Source organism: Xenia sp. Carnegie-2017, unplaced genomic scaffold (genome assembly GCF_021976095.1).
Source record: "Xenia sp. Carnegie-2017 unplaced genomic scaffold, XeniaSp_v1 HiC_scaffold_21, whole genome shotgun sequence".
NCBI classification, from domain to species: Eukaryota; Metazoa; Cnidaria; class Anthozoa; order Malacalcyonacea; family Xeniidae; genus Xenia; species Xenia sp. Carnegie-2017.
The window spans coordinates 21,276-36,607 of NW_025813484.1; the positions used below are offsets into that span (position 1 = coordinate 21,276).

A 15,332-nucleotide genomic window follows, 5' to 3' on the forward strand; every position below is an offset into this window, starting at 1 on the left:
GCTAGTGAAAATTTAGGAAGAAATGTAATCCTTAGTTTTGATTGCATTATGAAAAGTGACCAAATGTTTGTCATTGTTTACCACAGAAAATATGGGAACTCAAATTAGCTGGATTTGCCTTGTTGGACTTTGAATGCCTATCCTTTTTTAGAACTGAGAACAAATTTTCTGCATTTATCCCATTTACGTAATTCACATACAAACAATGCATATATTACGTTGTAGTGGTGTGCAATGGGGAAGATTGAAATTTTGTCGCTTTATGTCTTCGAAGAGTAAACGAATAATAGCAAGTGATATATTGCAACGAAGAAAATATGATTTCATTAAAAAAATTGAAAAAATATCTGAAAAGCAAAAATTATGGAAGGAAGAAGGCACTTTAGCTGGAGTACTGGTGCCATTTTGTGTTGTCGATTGTAAGCCATCTATATTACTCACTAAAAGATCGTCGAAAATTATACGAAATAAGAGTGATGTATGTTTTCCTGGTGGAAAAATGGACAAAGGAGTAGATAACACCATTATTGATACTGCTTTAAGGGAAACTAATGAAGAAATAGGTCTTTCAACATGTGATGTTGAAGTATGGTTAGCTACAAAACCAATTGCTGCAAGCTATGTAAGGATGAAATGATCGTCATATTTAGTTAGTATGGATGTTTTGGAAATGCAAATGTTATTTTTTATGTCTTTAGGATGAAACAATAAGTGTAGTACCAGTATTTGGCTACATCCATAATGTTGATATATCAACTTTGACAATCAATAAAAATGAGGTTATCCCATTTTATAAATTTTCCGTTTTTAATTATTATTTTACACTGACGCAAACATTTCATTTAGGTGGAGTCTGTCTTCACTGTTGCATTGGAGGATTTATGTGATGTTGCACAACAAGCTCATACCAAGTTTAAAAGTGGAACAGTTTTGCCCTTATTTTATCAACATCCTTATAAAATTTGGGGGTTCACTGCAGTAATTATGGATTTTTGTCTTGCAAATCTTTTACCAGACTTTTATACTCTTAGGTTTGTCTCTTCAAGAAAACAAAAACAATGACAGTATTTTTATTTAATTTATAAAAACTAAACTGAACATGGTTCACAACGTTCTGGAGAAGTGTTATATTGCATTTCACGTAAATAAAGATTTTTATTGATTTGATGTGGATGAAGTTTGCTTGACCATCTTTGAGGTGTTGACTTTAGAACTGCTTTATTTCCTGTATTCATGACAACTGGTTGCTCCGTGGAAAATGAAATTTTATAAGTTGTGGCAAATTGACCAATGCTTTCAAACAATTCTTGTTCTTTCCATTTCTTCAATAGAGTTTCATTTAATCCATAATTTCTTGGTTTACCTAAAGTATTTCAGTTTGATTTAAAAGGCTTAGTAATTAGATAATCTTGCTCATGGTAGAAAAACTTACCTTGTAATGGAAAGTCTGACTTCTCTGGGAAATATGCAAGCCTTTTTCCATCCCATTTTCTCAAGGGTGGTAACTTGGATTCATTGAGTTCACGTTTATTGTAATGTTGGTCATACCAAGTGATGTGGTTTCCTTTATAGAGTTGGTCATGATGGTTGAATATATATTTTTTTCCTATCCCCTAAAGATGAAGTACACACATAAATTTTCTAACATTAAAAAATTATATTAAGCTAAATATTCATCTTTATTAATAGTGATACAATGATACACATCATTCATGCCTCATTACGTATGAAACAAGCTCTTCGAATCTTCGTGTCAGGCTTAACATTGCCATAATTTTTAAAGTCAGCTCTATTAGTGCTGTTGTAGTAACTTTCTCCATGACGAAACTATAAAATATGAAGAATGTAATGTTGGTTGTGTTGGTTGCCAAAAAACAGCAACTGTTATCAAATACTTAGATAAACACACAAACTAACATTTCTACACTCCTCGTTCCAGTTTCCAATCAAAACATGATTATTGTATCGAGGTTCTATTCTCCAGCCAGGTAAACTCAACTTCGTCACCGTTGCAGAACTCATTATGCACTAAATTAACAAAAAACCTCTATTTGAAACTTTTTTTGTATAATGTTATCTTTTTGTTATTATTACAAATATCCATAGCAACGGTAACCGTGACGATGGTGGATAATTTAGTACATGAAAGGATGCGTAATTTTGTTTTCTTATGTTCTGACAGTTCTGTCTTGAGATTATCTTTACCTTCACTGCCTTGATATAGCATGCTAAATAAAAACAAACCTGATCACAATGTTTGATGATATTATTTCTGGAAAAGAAGAAAGTAGTTTCATTTTAATACATGGTAATTATCTTCATCAAATTGATTGCATTTTATGACAACAGGAAAAAAGTGTTTAAGCAATTTATTAATAGACAGTCTAAAGCACAGAGGAAATTGCTTATTGAATCACATCATTCAGAAATTACTTGACAGGTATAAGATTAGGTATATTGTGTTGCCAACTGTGCATAATAATTTCATTTGCTATGTTATAGATTTGGCATTGTAATTATGCTGGCATTTGATAAGTTTTCAAAAAGTAATAGAAGGTTACTTGAAATTGATGTGATTTGATAAAAAAAACTTGGTTAAGTCAATTACTTTGTTTTTTAATTTTGTTAGGTTATACATCTATGATGGCATTTCTGATCCTCTGAGATGGATCAACATTGGGTTGGACTTCTTTTGAGGATTTGTTGCTTTTTGTAACATGTAAATTTATTTTCTCTTTTAATTTTATATTTACCGAAGATGCAATGATATATCATCTTCATATATTTGCAAAAATATTCTTGTGGAAGTTACAAAAGATGAAAATTTTATTCAGCTACTACCAGGTACCAGTTATTATCCCTTAAGAAAGTGGTCAAATCATTGAATTGTACAGCAGGATTTCATGAAATTTTAGATAAATTGACCAAAGTAAGTGTAGTGATCAACTCACTCAGTATGGTTATCCATCATGGAAATCAAGCAACAATTTCAAAAGATTTGTTTGAAGTCATCCATTTCAAAACACCAAGTATTCTTATTGTGTTATGTATAAAAAAAACACACACTTGACTTAAGTTATTTCATTTTGTTTTGAAGAACTCCAAGTTTATCAAACTGTTGCTCTAGTTCACTCTGATTTACACGAGAAAAATTCCTTGCTTTCCTTAAACTACATGGCCTCTACCTGTGTTCATCTCTTGCATCATGACTTTAATGGTGGTAATTTTAATGGATACCTTGCAATCACACACTTAAAAAGTAATGGGAAATTGTACAAAAAGGTTTGTCATGACAAACAATTGCTCATCATTTTGATCAGCATGATCATTTTGCTGGTGGTAAATTTATCAATATTTTTAGACTGAAACTTATAGATGTACGAAGAATGATGAACTAGAATTTGCAGCTACACTTGGAGGGAACAAAAAATATTTAGACAATGGAACAAAAGTATCTGAGAATGTAAGTCTATATTCATTCAAAGAGATTTTGAAATCACAATTTTGTATGTTCAACCTTTCACTACTACTACACCAGGAAGATGTCTTATCAAATTTGACATTCAATCTCTCATTAACTGATGAACAAAAGAAAATTCGTGATCAGTTACAGCTACCCTATTTGCTGGATGAAAAAACTAAAAAAATTCAGTTGGAATTGGGAAAGGAAAGTAAAATATTTTATGAAGCTGATGCAAATGATGATCTTGATGAAGAAGATCCTGATGATGATCTTAACTTCTAGCAAATATAACATATTATACTACATGTAAAATAAAATTTGTACATGACTTCTGTGATCTACATACAAAGCATGTAGCTAGAACAAAGGAATAAATACAAGTTTTCTTCACTGTGTGAGATTGACTGCAGGGAAAATTTGATCATCTTGTTCCTTTTCCACTTTTTGAATTTCTTTCTGAAAATGCTGAATGGCTTCTTTACTAGCTTTTAAACGTTCATTTAGTTCACTTATTTCATTGCTGATTTTTTGACGAGCAATTGAGATGGACTGTAATGTTCTTTGCTCTTTCTCTACCCCTGGAAATATATGTAATGTTGATGACTCACTTTGTCCTTTTCATTTCTGAACATGAATTTATGAACTTACAGTCTGTATCTTGTTTGCTAAAAGGAATTTGCCTAGTACTTAAAAGACATTGATGCATCATCTGAGTAGGATCTTGAAATATCTTTCAAAAAGAATTATTTCTGTTAAACTAAACACAAGTGTCAATCTGTCCATGTTACATCACCTACAATTTCATCATAGTATTCGGATACTAAGTTTTTCTTTCCAGATGCTAATGCTGCTTCTGTTTGGAAAAGTTTTAAAAGATGATACAGTGTCACCTATTAAGAAAATTAAAATTGAAGACATGAATCAGCCCATACAATAACAGATTCAGTAATCTTACTGGCCGTTCAACAGGATCCATAAAATACACTTTAATTTGGATTTCAAATTCTCCCCATCCTGTTTCATTCACTTCGTAAGGAGGTTTTGAGAGAACTAAAAATACCATGTTTTTTGAAACCATTGACTATTGGCCTATTTAACAAACTCTGTCCTTTTTTCACCTCTTGTTGGATTAGCATAACTTTCGTGAAGTTTAAACTGTACTTTCTTGATATATGAAGACATATCCTACAAAATAACGATCTTTCTTGCTTGTATAAGTTTGTCAAGCACAAGATAGTCAAACAATAATCGCTTACTTCGTTGTTAAATGATTTAAAATAACATGTCCATGAATGGGTATGCCCGTCAGTTTCACGTTTCTTACCAAAGTATGACGATTTATTTCCAAATATTATCTGCTTTGTTATTATAGTACCCTGCAACATACGTAAGTACGGTTCTCATGCTGTTGATGTGATCAGTGAAGAAAAACTTGTCATATTTTACCTTAACTCTGGAGTTGTCAGATGAATAACCCGCCATGTTGAAATCTACCTCTCACACAACTTTGCTCATTAATTGTATTAAAAGTTTTTATTTATCTTTAGTTGAACTATGCAAGACACATTAAATTCAATAAGCAACACCAAAGTCATTTATTTGAAACTAAGCACTAGCAATATATTTAATGAGATCAACAACGCGATGACTGTAGCCACATTCATTGTCATACCTAAAAAAGAAAAAAAAATGATATAGAACCATTCAAATACAGGACATCACATGTTCAACTTACCAAGCAACAAGTTTTACAAACTTATCATTCAATGCAATCCCAGCTTGTGCATCAAAAATACATGAGTGTGTGTCTCCAATAAAATCTGAAGAGACCAGAGGGTCTTCAGTATAGCCCAAATATTTATTCAACTCTTTAGATTCAGATGCTAACTTCACTGCAGCTTTGATCTCATCATACGAACACTAAAACAAGATAAGATAATCAAAAAACTTTGTAGAAAGCTTCATCCAAAAGCAAACTTACACTTTTCTTCAATTTGACAGTAAGGTCAACCACAGACACATCTGGAACAGGAACACGGAAAGCCATTCCAGTTAATTTTCCATTTAACTCAGGAATAACTTTACCAACAGCTTTAGCTGCACCAGTCGATGCTGGTATTACATTTTGATGGGCACCTCGACCATCTCGCCATGACTATACCAAAATATAGTGTTTCTTTACTACATTGCATATTTCTGACAGAAAATTTCCAATACCTGGACGATCTACATTTACAAACATTTAACGATACTCCCGGGTTCAAACCATTTACCTTAGAAGATGGTCCATCAACTGTTTTTTGGGTAGCTGTATATGCATGAATAGTACTCATCAAACCTTCCTCTATACCAAATTTATCATTTATCACTTTGGCAATTGGTGCAAGACAGTTGGTTGTACATGAAGCATTGCTGGGGGAAATAAACAAAAATTTCATTAAATTATTCATACTGGTTGTAAAAAACAATACTTTTGTAAACACCTAACAACTTTCATAGATTTTTCATAAGACTTTTCATTTACACCCATCACAAACATTGGAGCATCTTTTGATGGAGCAGAGATAATGACTTGCTTTGCTCCAGCCTCCAAGTGAGCACCAGCTTTCTCCAAAGTGGTAAAAACACCTGTAGACTCAACTACATAGTCTGCACCAATTGATCCCCATTTAAGGTTTTTAGGGTCACGCTCACCAAACACAGCAATTGGATTACCATTAACCACAAGTTTACCATCTTTTGCTTCAACTGTTCCCTTGAATCTACCATGTGTTGAGTCAAACTTGAACATGTACACCTTGCACATTCAAAAAAAAGAAATTGCATTCAATCACAGCTAAACTATAACTGAATAAAATTTAAACTAGATGACGTACCATGTAGTCAAGATCAATAAAAGGATCATTAACACCAACAATAGTAACTTCTGGATGTTCTAGTGATGCACGCATCACAAGTCGACCAATTCGGCCAAAACTAGATGTGAAGGAATATTATAACTTGCAGAATGAATACGGACGCAGCAGGAGTTTGCTTCACAACAGAAAAAGAGTTATACATTGCAAGTGCCATAATACAGACTATAGATTCTTCTGTTTTAATACTGTACAAAAAGTACATACCCATTAATTCCAACTTTGATTGTCATTCTGATGAGAAATATGCAGCCAAACAATGCTTTAGCTTCAAACTAATGTAAAATAAATACTTACAAACTTCACAAAGAAAATGGAGAAGAGAATCAAAAAACACTTACTTGCGTTTAAACGAGAGGAATTGCACAGCAACAAAAAAATTACCTTCGCCCAACAGTGCCACAAGTGCCGATATCCTTTTAACGATAATTTCTGTAATTTAATTGGTTTACTTGATCACGTGACGTTTTACAGTGCAATAATGCATGATTCGTGGCATGATTATGATCCCATTGTGTAATGTGATCTTTTCTTTCACTGAATCAGATACACCAATGCTACTCCAGTAATGAAACCACTCACTCTTTACCGTTGCACGTCATTGTTGGAACTTTATACCATTGATTTGATTTAATCATTATTAAAACTATGTGTTTTTGAAATTACAAGTGATGATATAAAATACAAAATTTAAGTCACAAAAAAAGAAGAAAGCAGGAAAGAGATTGTGGAAAATAGATTTAATACATTTCCACAAACGGATAGAGTAACTGAAGAAATTCTGAAACGAAAATAAATAAAATTGAAAGAAAAATCATGCTTAAAAATACTTAAGTGTACTGTTTAAGCCTTCAAGGTCTGTTTCTACTTGCCTTTTTCGTTGACTTCTCCATCGAGGTTTGGATCAGCCATACGTAATATGTCGGCCAGTTCCAATGTACTAGCCCTACAACTTATCATAAATGCATCCCGTAACTGAGAAATATCGAAGTAACCTTTTCTTTCAGGGTCAAACACTGCATAGGCAGAAAGAGCCTCTTTCTTGACATCTTGATGCTTTAGAATTTGTTTCATTACTTCGAGAAAGGTGTCCCAACGAATTTTTTTTTCTTCTACGCATTACGGTAACAGAAAAATGGTGAAGAATTGTTTAGAGTTTATAAACAATAAAACATTGTTACCTAATTCTCCCGTATAAAATCGAGCTGTAGTAATTGCATCATCAATGTCAAGGGATGTTTCATTGTATCCTAATGTTCTTAACAAACGAGGACGTCTTTGACGAAGATCTTCCGTTTATTTAAACGATCATATATTGAAAATGCGTCATAAAATTCTGTAAAAAAGAAAATAAATAATGACTTTTCCCTTTCATCGTAATCTATATTAAGTTACATAATTTTCTTAACCTGTCATTTGTTCGTTACTAAAAACAATATTTTCTGTTCTCCTGCGTCCCTAAATGAAAAATAAAGATGTTAAAATGACGTTCTTGTTAAATATTACTCATTACTTGTTTCTACCTTTCCTTTTCTTACAAGAATTCTCATTTTCTTATCACATTGTTTGATCAAGGAGACTGGCAGCGAACGAGCCGCGCAAGCAACTGTTATACCATTGATCTAAAATCAGCAGGTTTCAGTTAGTGGTAACAGTTTGTTTGGAAATGTACTTTATATTGGAACATCAGTGTTGTCACTGTTGTGTTCATTTTAAAAATCTTTTCTAATTTCACAAGAACAATAGGTTGCATTATTCTTGCAATATTATTTTGGCAACAGCCTTTACAACCTTAATGATTTCGTCATAAGGTTCTAGACCAGCTTTCTCTGCTATACTGCCTCGAGTAACATTCTCAACAAGTATTGGCGTGGCCGTCCATTCACTAACATCTCCTGTTTCATCAAACATACTACCACCGAATGAGAATCCAATTTCACCAATGAATCCTTGAAGTTAAGTCAAAACCATACTTTAGTAAGACCATTTAAGATAAAACAATCTGCAAATTTTGTCTGCTCAGTGCGTTATACAAGGACTTATATATTTGTTGTATTATGACAATGTATTTTTTAAAGCTTTTTCATCAGTATGTCAGTTTATGACATACCTTTCTTGCCAGTTGGAAGTTCAAAACACATCATTTGATCCTCCTTAACATGTTGTTCTTTGCTCTCAGATGCATTGTCAAGGTCGTTGAAAGTCCCAACGTAATTGTTAATCACTTTCTCTTGCTTTTTTTCCATAAAATGACATGATCGCTGCATTTGGCTCTTTTCGTAGATTTAACAACATATTTTGATGAAAAAGTTGATTGATTATAGAGGATGGTTTACTTCCAAAGTAAAATTAATGATGACTGAAGGATATGTTATAAAAGTAAAAAGTAAATATGAATTTAATTATTTAATTACTTTAGTTGAAAAAGCGTTTTCATTTCTATTTTTCTGATTTCCTTCACCTATCATCATCAATGTGCCTTCACTTGTGGTAAAACCATTGTTAGTACTCGCGTTTTCCTGTATTGAGAATGAAATATTATCAATTCTATGGTTACCACGTTTTTATTGGGTAAATACAGTCTCAGCAATATGTATTTCAAGTATGCAGAAAAAAATCAGCAATTCTAGTTATCACTTAGTCCTTACTTCTTACCATTTTAGTTAATGGTATAATAGTTGAACGCGAATCGACTTAGAAGTTCATCTTGTTGTTTTGTGTATTATAGGAGGAATTTTCTCGTTTTCGTTTGTGTCGTTTGCACTATCTGTTTGGTTTTCACGCGTAATTTGATATTTATAATGCATTTTTTATCGGTTTTTGCATAACAATAAATTCAAAAAACATAGCTACAGTTTCCCACGCCGTTACCAGGTGATGTTTGACACACCGCAGTCATGAAGCTGAATGTTTGAGTTAGAAATAGCTAAAAAAAATTTAAGTCTTGGAATTACTTCTGGTGACCTTCCCTGATATTTACTGATGATGAAATTGATTTGAATGATGAAGTGACTTGAACTATCCCTAGCATCCCAAGTCACAAGGAGACCTTGCGTTCATAGTACTTTAGCAAGAAAAATTGAACTTCTGTTTTTGTGCAATGCTTCAGATTTTCATTTTTTTATTGTTTTTTAAATGGATGTAAAAACACAAATAAATTCCTTTTCTTTGTAGACTTTTCTTTATTTCTTTTTTAACCTTTGATATTGTGGTTTATGAAAATGAATTGTGGTTGCTTGGCATATCTATCGCAGGCTCATGCGACAACCGTGCAGCATTGAATTAGAGCTAACCTACAGAAAAGTACAGTTTTTGTACAACAGGAAGAACCAGAAGCATTGCCATAACCAATGATTGTTTGATTTCACATTTCAAAATTTTTTATTCTTTTTATATTTCAAAGTGTGTATGTTTGTAAGTGCGTTTTCCACACTCGACTGAATTTATTTCCTGGTTAGGTCAGCGGTGTTGCGCCTAAAGATACTCCAAAAGTTGCTGCAAGTTCAACTTCGCATTCATTCCTTTCATCTTCTGCGTTGACTACTTCGGCTGTAACAAACAACTTTTGTCGTATTTGTACAATGGTAAGTTCATGTAATTATATTGAATGTGGTAATCAGTTTATTTTGTTTAGTTTAACTGTCGCTTCATTTGATGACAAATTACCAGGGAGTAGGGAGTACTCATGAATATGCAGTAAGAACTAAAATCAAAAATACCTTCAAGAAATAATTCATAAAACTAATTTTTTCTTTCGCAAGAAAAACATGCAAGCTCTTGTTTCTTCGTCATTTTTTTGTAAATAAACTGATGAGTGTTTTTTTACATGTTATATTGAGAAATTCAGCCTCAGTTTTCTTATTGTTATTGGAAAATATTGTCGTGTATTATTATTGTCAGGCTTTCTTTTATCGATTTTTATCAAAATAATGGGAAGATATTACTTAAATTTTCGTCACCAAGGATATAAATTGCAGCAATCTTTATTTCAAATGTAAGAACTTTTGTTGATTTGCTCTCTTTCACCTTTGTTGATTGCTTGCCCAACGAACATCCTGCTGAGACTTTGGTCTTTGTTGTAATTGGAGATTTTTTTGTTTTAAAATATATGTGAATTTAACGTATATGTGAATATATGTTGATGCAGTTTGAGCAACTTGTATGATTTTGCCAAAGAATCTTACTGTTTATGTTTGTCTTCAATTCATCCTTAGGCAGATCAACTTACAGAAGAACAGATTGCAGGTAATTATTGATTACTGAATTATCCATCAAAATTTCCATATTATATACTTAGCAACATTAGATAAGCAAAGTCTTATGAGCTGTGAATGTTGAAGAGATAAGCAATATATTTTTACTTTATGGGTGGTAAGATTTATAATCTTTTTTATTTGGAAGATGTAATGTTTTAGAGCATTTTATTTTAGTTTTGAATGGTTAAGAATTATTGAATTATATTCTAGGAATTTAAGTGCTCAATAGATTGGTATGAAGTATTAAATGCTAAATTTTCTTATTGCAATTGAATCTTTTGACTGTGATTTATTAAATACATACTTCAAACATGAACTGTAAAAGACACTATTTCTCATTTGTAAATCTTTATTTGTTGTAAGCTTTTGTATGTTTACATGTACAACTTTACATGAAAATGTTGGCTACAAATGATTTTATTTTATTGGATTTGCTAGAATTCAAGGAAGCCTTTAGTTTATTTGACAAAGATGGAGATGGAACAATCACCACAAAAGAATTAGGAACAGTCATGAGATCACTTGGTCAGAATCCAACAGAAGCTGAATTACAAGACATGATCAATGAAGTTGATGCTGATGGTAACAATTTTTATTTTAGTCTGTCAGAAATATTTAAAAGGGATACTTAAAGATATAAAATATTTGAAATGTTTCAAAATATTTGAATTAAAGATGTGCTTGTATTTTTATTAATATTATTGTTCCCTACTTTTTACAAGGTAATGGCACCATTGATTTTCCTGAGTTCTTAACCATGATGGCTCGTAAAATGAAAGAAACTGACAGTGAAGAAGAAATTCGTGAAGCATTCCGTGTATTTGATAAAGATGGCAATGGCTTTATTAGTGCTGCAGAATTACGTCATGTAATGACAAATCTTGGTGAAAAATTAACTGATGAAGAAGTTGATGAAATGATTCGTGAAGCAGATATTGATGGTGATGGCCAGGTCAATTATGAAGGTAGTGTTAATGTTAGATATTTATTGAAAATTTATTTTTGTAATTGAAGTAAATTTCCTTTTTGTAGAATTTGTCAAGATGATGACATCAAGCTAAGATAATTATTTATGTATGTTATTGCTATTGGTCACATTATGTGAACAGAAACACAAAGTTTTGTACAATGCAATTAACTTGTTTTTTGATTTACTGTTATTTAACAAAATTCTTTTATGTGAATTGGTGTAAATAAGTACTGTAACTAATTCTGGAAATGGTACTTTTTTTCAAGCATTTATAATTAGAAACATAAATGTTTAATGGTTTTCAATGGAAGTGTTTGTTGTGCAATTTAATGCTGTGTAATGCTGTGCAATTTTTTTATATTTGTGCAAATTGAAAGAAAGCAATAGACAATATTGTATTGTGAAATACCACAGAAATTTGTTCATAATCAATACATTTACGTCATTAAAAAAATCATAACAGAATTTAATGAAATATTGCTGTTTTTCTATAAACAACATTAGCAAGTTGAGCATTAGAAATGTGCACATGAATGTTTTATGTTGATATATTGATTCTTTTTTGTTCTAAGTGACTGCTGGCTCATGCGACAAGTATGCGACAATAAATTTTTGAATAGTCGTTCATTTTTCAAATCCGCATTTAACTATTGCTTTGATTCACAAGAAAATAAGTAAATAAATTATTATATGGCATCAGCTAGAGACCTTGATGGTTTTATGTTTACTTTCAACTGCTTTTTACCGAGAAAATTACACATTTTTTACAAGTTTCAAATAATTGCTTGATATGTTAATTTAGTGGCCACACCCTTTAAGAAATGTTACTAAAGCTGGGAGGGAGGACAAACAGGAATTTTCTTTAAGTTTAATACGTCAAGTGAGTAGAAGCAGGTCTCGAGAAGCAACGTACTCATTTTCAATATAAAGTTTTAAATGGTATGTACATAAGTTTGCGCTTGCTTACAAGTAGGATTCTCCACAACATATGCGTTTGTCATTGTGTGTTAGGTACACACAAGTACAAACTTAACTTCAGAGTTGTTGCCGTTATTTCACAGTCGCTCATCAACATCTAAAACTTTCAAAGATCTGTATTATTTCAAGCACACAACTCCAACAAGTTATATATAAAATTGTTATTTTCGTCTGCTCACGATCGATTTTTTTCAGAGGTAAAATGTCCCCTAATTTATATCCAATTTATGTTCCTTTATTTGAAATTGCTGTTCTAATTTGGATTTTCCCGATTTCTGTAATAGATTGTGCACATTCCGCAATCGTGTTGTAGCATTTAATGCTAACACCAGATCATTTTCTCCCAAGGCTAGCTTCTTGAGCTTTCTGTTATACGGCCGGCACATTAAAAAATAGAAAGCTTGTTAAATTTATGTGGAATGATAACAATCTACAATATTGACTATGTGAAGAACAAGTGAAGGTGTAGTTAGTTTGATTTTGGATTTTCTCATAATACTCCTTCCCCAAATAATGACCTTTACTTGGCGTACTGTTGTGCGATGCAAGAATTCGACCTTTTTAATGAGTTGAGTATCATAGTGTGTATTTACTTTTCGTTTTTGTTAAGGCTGATCAACTGACAGAAGAACAAATTGCAGGTAACTTTTGATTATTTCTTTTCATAAACATAGCTCAGAATTTTTATATATTATTTTTATTTTTATCAGAATTCAAGGAAGCCTTTAGTTTATTTGACAAAGATGGAGATGGAACAATCACCACAAAAGAATTAGGAACAGTCATGAGATCACTTGGTCAGAATCCAACAGAAGCTGAATTACAAGACATGATCAACGAAGTTGATGCTGATGGTAAGGTTTAATTGTATCATTTTTACTATCCTACTTAAATTAACATTGGCTTGTTGATGGGGATTTTTAGGTAATGGCACCATTGATTTTCCTGAGTTCCTAACCATGATGGCTCGTAAAATGAAAGACACTGACAGTGAAGAAGAAATTCGTGAAGCATTCCGTGTATTTGATAAAGATGGCAATGGCTTCATAAGTGCTGCAGAATTACGTCATGTAATGACAAATCTTGGTGAAAAATTAACCGATGAAGAAGTTGATGAAATGATTCGTGAAGCAGATATTGATGGTGATGGCCAGGTCAATTATGAAGGTAAATTTATATTTCATTAAATTTTTATTTGAATATTTGAAATTTACTTGTAAATGGTATTGAATTTTTATTGACTTTAAACTATCATGCTTCATTTTGCTGAATTCTTCCATTTTCATCATTGTATCATGATGTACACCTAGATCATTGTGATCCCATCAACTTGGCAAATTCTAAATGTATTAAACGTACTTGTCTTATGTGTTTTTAGAATTTGTGAAAATGATGACATCAAAGTAATATTAAAGTAGCTTTCAACTGGACATTCTCAACTTCTTTCATAATTGCCTACATGACATATTTCAACTGCTTGAAATATTCTATTGCTATTTTATTTAAACTTAAAAGTTAACAATCTTGTAGATTAAATTAATGGCATACATTGCTTCATAAACACAGAGTTTAATGTCTCCAAATGTATATTGTCAAACATACCTTCATATTGAATAAGACCATCTTTGTTTGTGTCAATTTGTTGAATGAGATTTGTCAATTCATCATCAGTGATGACTTCACCAAGTATTTTTAATCCTTCTTTCAGTTCTTCTTTGCTAATATATCCATCACCATTCTCATCAAAAGCCTTGAATGCACCAACCAGGTTGCTATAGGCACTTTCCTTTTGAGTTGGCTCAATAAGAGACAGAAACTCATTAAAATCAATTGTACCATTACCTGCAGAAATGCAAAAATTAAAGTTGGGGATTGTGTGGAATGGTGAATTATAAAAATCAACTTACCATCTTCATCAATCTGTCTGATCATTACAAGGACTTCTTCTTGTGTTAGATTTTGTCCAAGAGATTTCATTACATTTCCAAGTTCTTCAGTAGATATTGTTCCATCACCATCCAAGTCAAATACACTGAAAGCTTGCCAGTATTCTGACATCAACATGAAAATTATTGATAATGATACTTACACTTCAAATTTTTTTTCTTTTGTTTTCATGGCTTACCTAGGAGTTCCTCATCTGTAAATTTACCTGCCTAAGAAAGATTTTCGTATTGTAATCGTACTGATCAAGTTTTGACTAAGCTCATAATTTACAACACGGTTGGATTTTGATTTAGTGCTAGTTACACAAACTTCTCGTACAGAGCAATTATATAACTAAAAAACTTACCATTTTAATGAATTCGAGACGGACGAGTACGTTTCACTCACAAGAGAAAGGCGCGAAGGTAACTGACAGCAATCTCTCCCAAGCATTCCATACGTAATGTTTCCTTGGCTTAAAAACAATGGCTTTGAGAGTACTCCTAGGATAAATTATGTATGTTTATTTAGAACAGATGCAATTACTCATCGTATGGACGATAAAATGAGAATATAACTTTGAAATTGCAATATTATTTTAAGTTGTTCAACGGAAATGTCAACTTGAAATTGCTAAATTTTCTTTAATCTTTGCGTCATGCGAGCTTTACGAGAATAGCGTATTTACTTTGCAAGAAGTTACGATATAGCTAAAGAGAAATACAAAAAACTGCACCATTTATTAATTACTTAAGACAAATTTACATTTAAAACATTTCCCACATCGTTATCCAGCTGGGAGGAAAATTACTGTCCAGTCAGTT

General features: G+C 32.0%; 7 protein-coding genes across 14 annotated transcripts; 3 read left to right on the forward strand and 4 right to left on the reverse strand.

The window, feature by feature from the left end:
- Window positions 1–26: 26 nt before the first annotated feature.
- Window positions 27–1,167, forward strand: LOC124444933 (mitochondrial coenzyme A diphosphatase NUDT8-like). Its single transcript, XM_046995630.1, has 3 exons — window positions 27–622; window positions 699–779; window positions 847–1,167. Exons 1-3 carry the CDS (start codon window positions 206–208, stop codon window positions 1,060–1,062), a joined length of 714 nt encoding a protein of 237 aa, XP_046851586.1. The 5' UTR covers window positions 27–205; the 3' UTR covers window positions 1,063–1,167.
- Window positions 1,060–2,310, reverse strand: LOC124444936 (uncharacterized protein C1orf158-like). Of its 2 annotated transcripts, XM_046995636.1 has the most exons (5): window positions 2,245–2,310; window positions 1,918–2,028; window positions 1,717–1,827; window positions 1,433–1,613; window positions 1,060–1,363 (listed from the first exon to the last, which is right to left on the reverse strand). In XM_046995636.1, the coding sequence occupies exons 2-5, from the start codon at window positions 2,020–2,022 to the stop codon at window positions 1,089–1,091; spliced, it is 672 nt and encodes a 223-aa protein (XP_046851592.1). In that variant the 5' UTR covers window positions 2,023–2,028; window positions 2,245–2,310; the 3' UTR covers window positions 1,060–1,088. The 2 variants fall into 2 exon arrangements, with proteins under 2 accessions (XP_046851592.1, XP_046851591.1); XM_046995635.1 differs by lacking the exon at window positions 2,245–2,310 and having other exon boundaries at window positions 1,918–2,102.
- On the forward strand, window positions 2,117–3,861 carry LOC124444929 (elongator complex protein 5-like). 2 transcript variants are annotated; one of them, XM_046995626.1, is made up of 9 exons: window positions 2,117–2,308; window positions 2,380–2,440; window positions 2,503–2,556; window positions 2,630–2,680; window positions 2,759–2,844; window positions 2,916–3,029; window positions 3,098–3,282; window positions 3,362–3,463; window positions 3,539–3,861. In XM_046995626.1, exons 1-9 carry the CDS (start codon window positions 2,254–2,256, stop codon window positions 3,743–3,745), a joined length of 915 nt encoding a protein of 304 aa, XP_046851582.1. In that variant the 5' UTR covers window positions 2,117–2,253; the 3' UTR covers window positions 3,746–3,861. The 2 variants fall into 2 exon arrangements, with proteins under 2 accessions (XP_046851582.1, XP_046851583.1); XM_046995627.1 differs by lacking the exon at window positions 2,380–2,440 and having other exon boundaries at window positions 2,292–2,308.
- LOC124444934 (YEATS domain-containing protein 4-like) lies at window positions 3,653–4,984 on the reverse strand. The gene is made up of 7 exons (XM_046995631.1): window positions 4,910–4,984; window positions 4,720–4,839; window positions 4,582–4,648; window positions 4,419–4,513; window positions 4,261–4,353; window positions 4,112–4,193; window positions 3,653–4,041 (listed from the first exon to the last, which is right to left on the reverse strand). The coding sequence occupies exons 1-7, from the start codon at window positions 4,943–4,945 to the stop codon at window positions 3,851–3,853; spliced, it is 684 nt and encodes a 227-aa protein (XP_046851587.1). The 5' UTR covers window positions 4,946–4,984; the 3' UTR covers window positions 3,653–3,850.
- LOC124444927 (glyceraldehyde-3-phosphate dehydrogenase-like) lies at window positions 4,978–6,776 on the reverse strand. Of its 2 annotated transcripts, none has more exons than XM_046995624.1 (8): window positions 6,720–6,776; window positions 6,586–6,653; window positions 6,340–6,439; window positions 5,947–6,260; window positions 5,737–5,875; window positions 5,445–5,618; window positions 5,199–5,383; window positions 4,978–5,135 (listed from the first exon to the last, which is right to left on the reverse strand). In XM_046995624.1, exons 2-8 carry the CDS (start codon window positions 6,609–6,611, stop codon window positions 5,069–5,071), a joined length of 1,005 nt encoding a protein of 334 aa, XP_046851580.1. In that variant the 5' UTR covers window positions 6,612–6,653; window positions 6,720–6,776; the 3' UTR covers window positions 4,978–5,068. The 2 variants fall into 2 exon arrangements, with proteins under 2 accessions (XP_046851580.1, XP_046851579.1); XM_046995623.1 differs by having other exon boundaries at window positions 6,586–6,656; window positions 6,720–6,760.
- Window positions 6,777–7,559: 783 nt separating this feature from the next.
- LOC124444937 (calmodulin-like) lies at window positions 7,560–15,133 on the reverse strand. Of its 5 annotated transcripts, XM_046995637.1 has the most exons (7): window positions 9,034–9,250; window positions 8,793–8,897; window positions 8,489–8,651; window positions 8,170–8,327; window positions 7,902–8,000; window positions 7,788–7,836; window positions 7,560–7,714 (listed from the first exon to the last, which is right to left on the reverse strand). In XM_046995637.1, exons 1-7 carry the CDS (start codon window positions 9,034–9,036, stop codon window positions 7,638–7,640), a joined length of 654 nt encoding a protein of 217 aa, XP_046851593.1. In that variant the 5' UTR covers window positions 9,037–9,250; the 3' UTR covers window positions 7,560–7,637. The 5 variants fall into 5 exon arrangements, 4 of the variants coding, with proteins under 4 accessions (XP_046851593.1, XP_046851594.1, XP_046851596.1 ...); XM_046995638.1 differs by having other exon boundaries at window positions 8,489–8,737; window positions 8,840–9,250; XR_006948056.1 differs by lacking the exons at window positions 7,560–7,714; window positions 7,788–7,836; window positions 7,902–8,000; window positions 8,170–8,327; window positions 8,489–8,651 and adding exons at window positions 14,185–14,424; window positions 14,490–14,633; window positions 14,708–14,738; window positions 14,876–15,133 and having other exon boundaries at window positions 8,787–8,897; window positions 9,034–9,304.
- On the forward strand, window positions 9,851–14,220 carry LOC124444943 (calmodulin-like protein 12). The gene is given in 9 exon segments (XM_046995644.1): window positions 9,851–9,962; window positions 10,593–10,623; window positions 11,073–11,216; window positions 11,357–11,604; window positions 12,499–12,543; window positions 13,193–13,223; window positions 13,293–13,436; window positions 13,507–13,749; window positions 13,961–14,220. Coding segments are annotated over 9 exon segments (918 nt in total). The 5' UTR covers window positions 9,851–9,959; the 3' UTR covers window positions 13,990–14,220.
- Window positions 15,134–15,332: the final 199 nt, after the last annotated feature.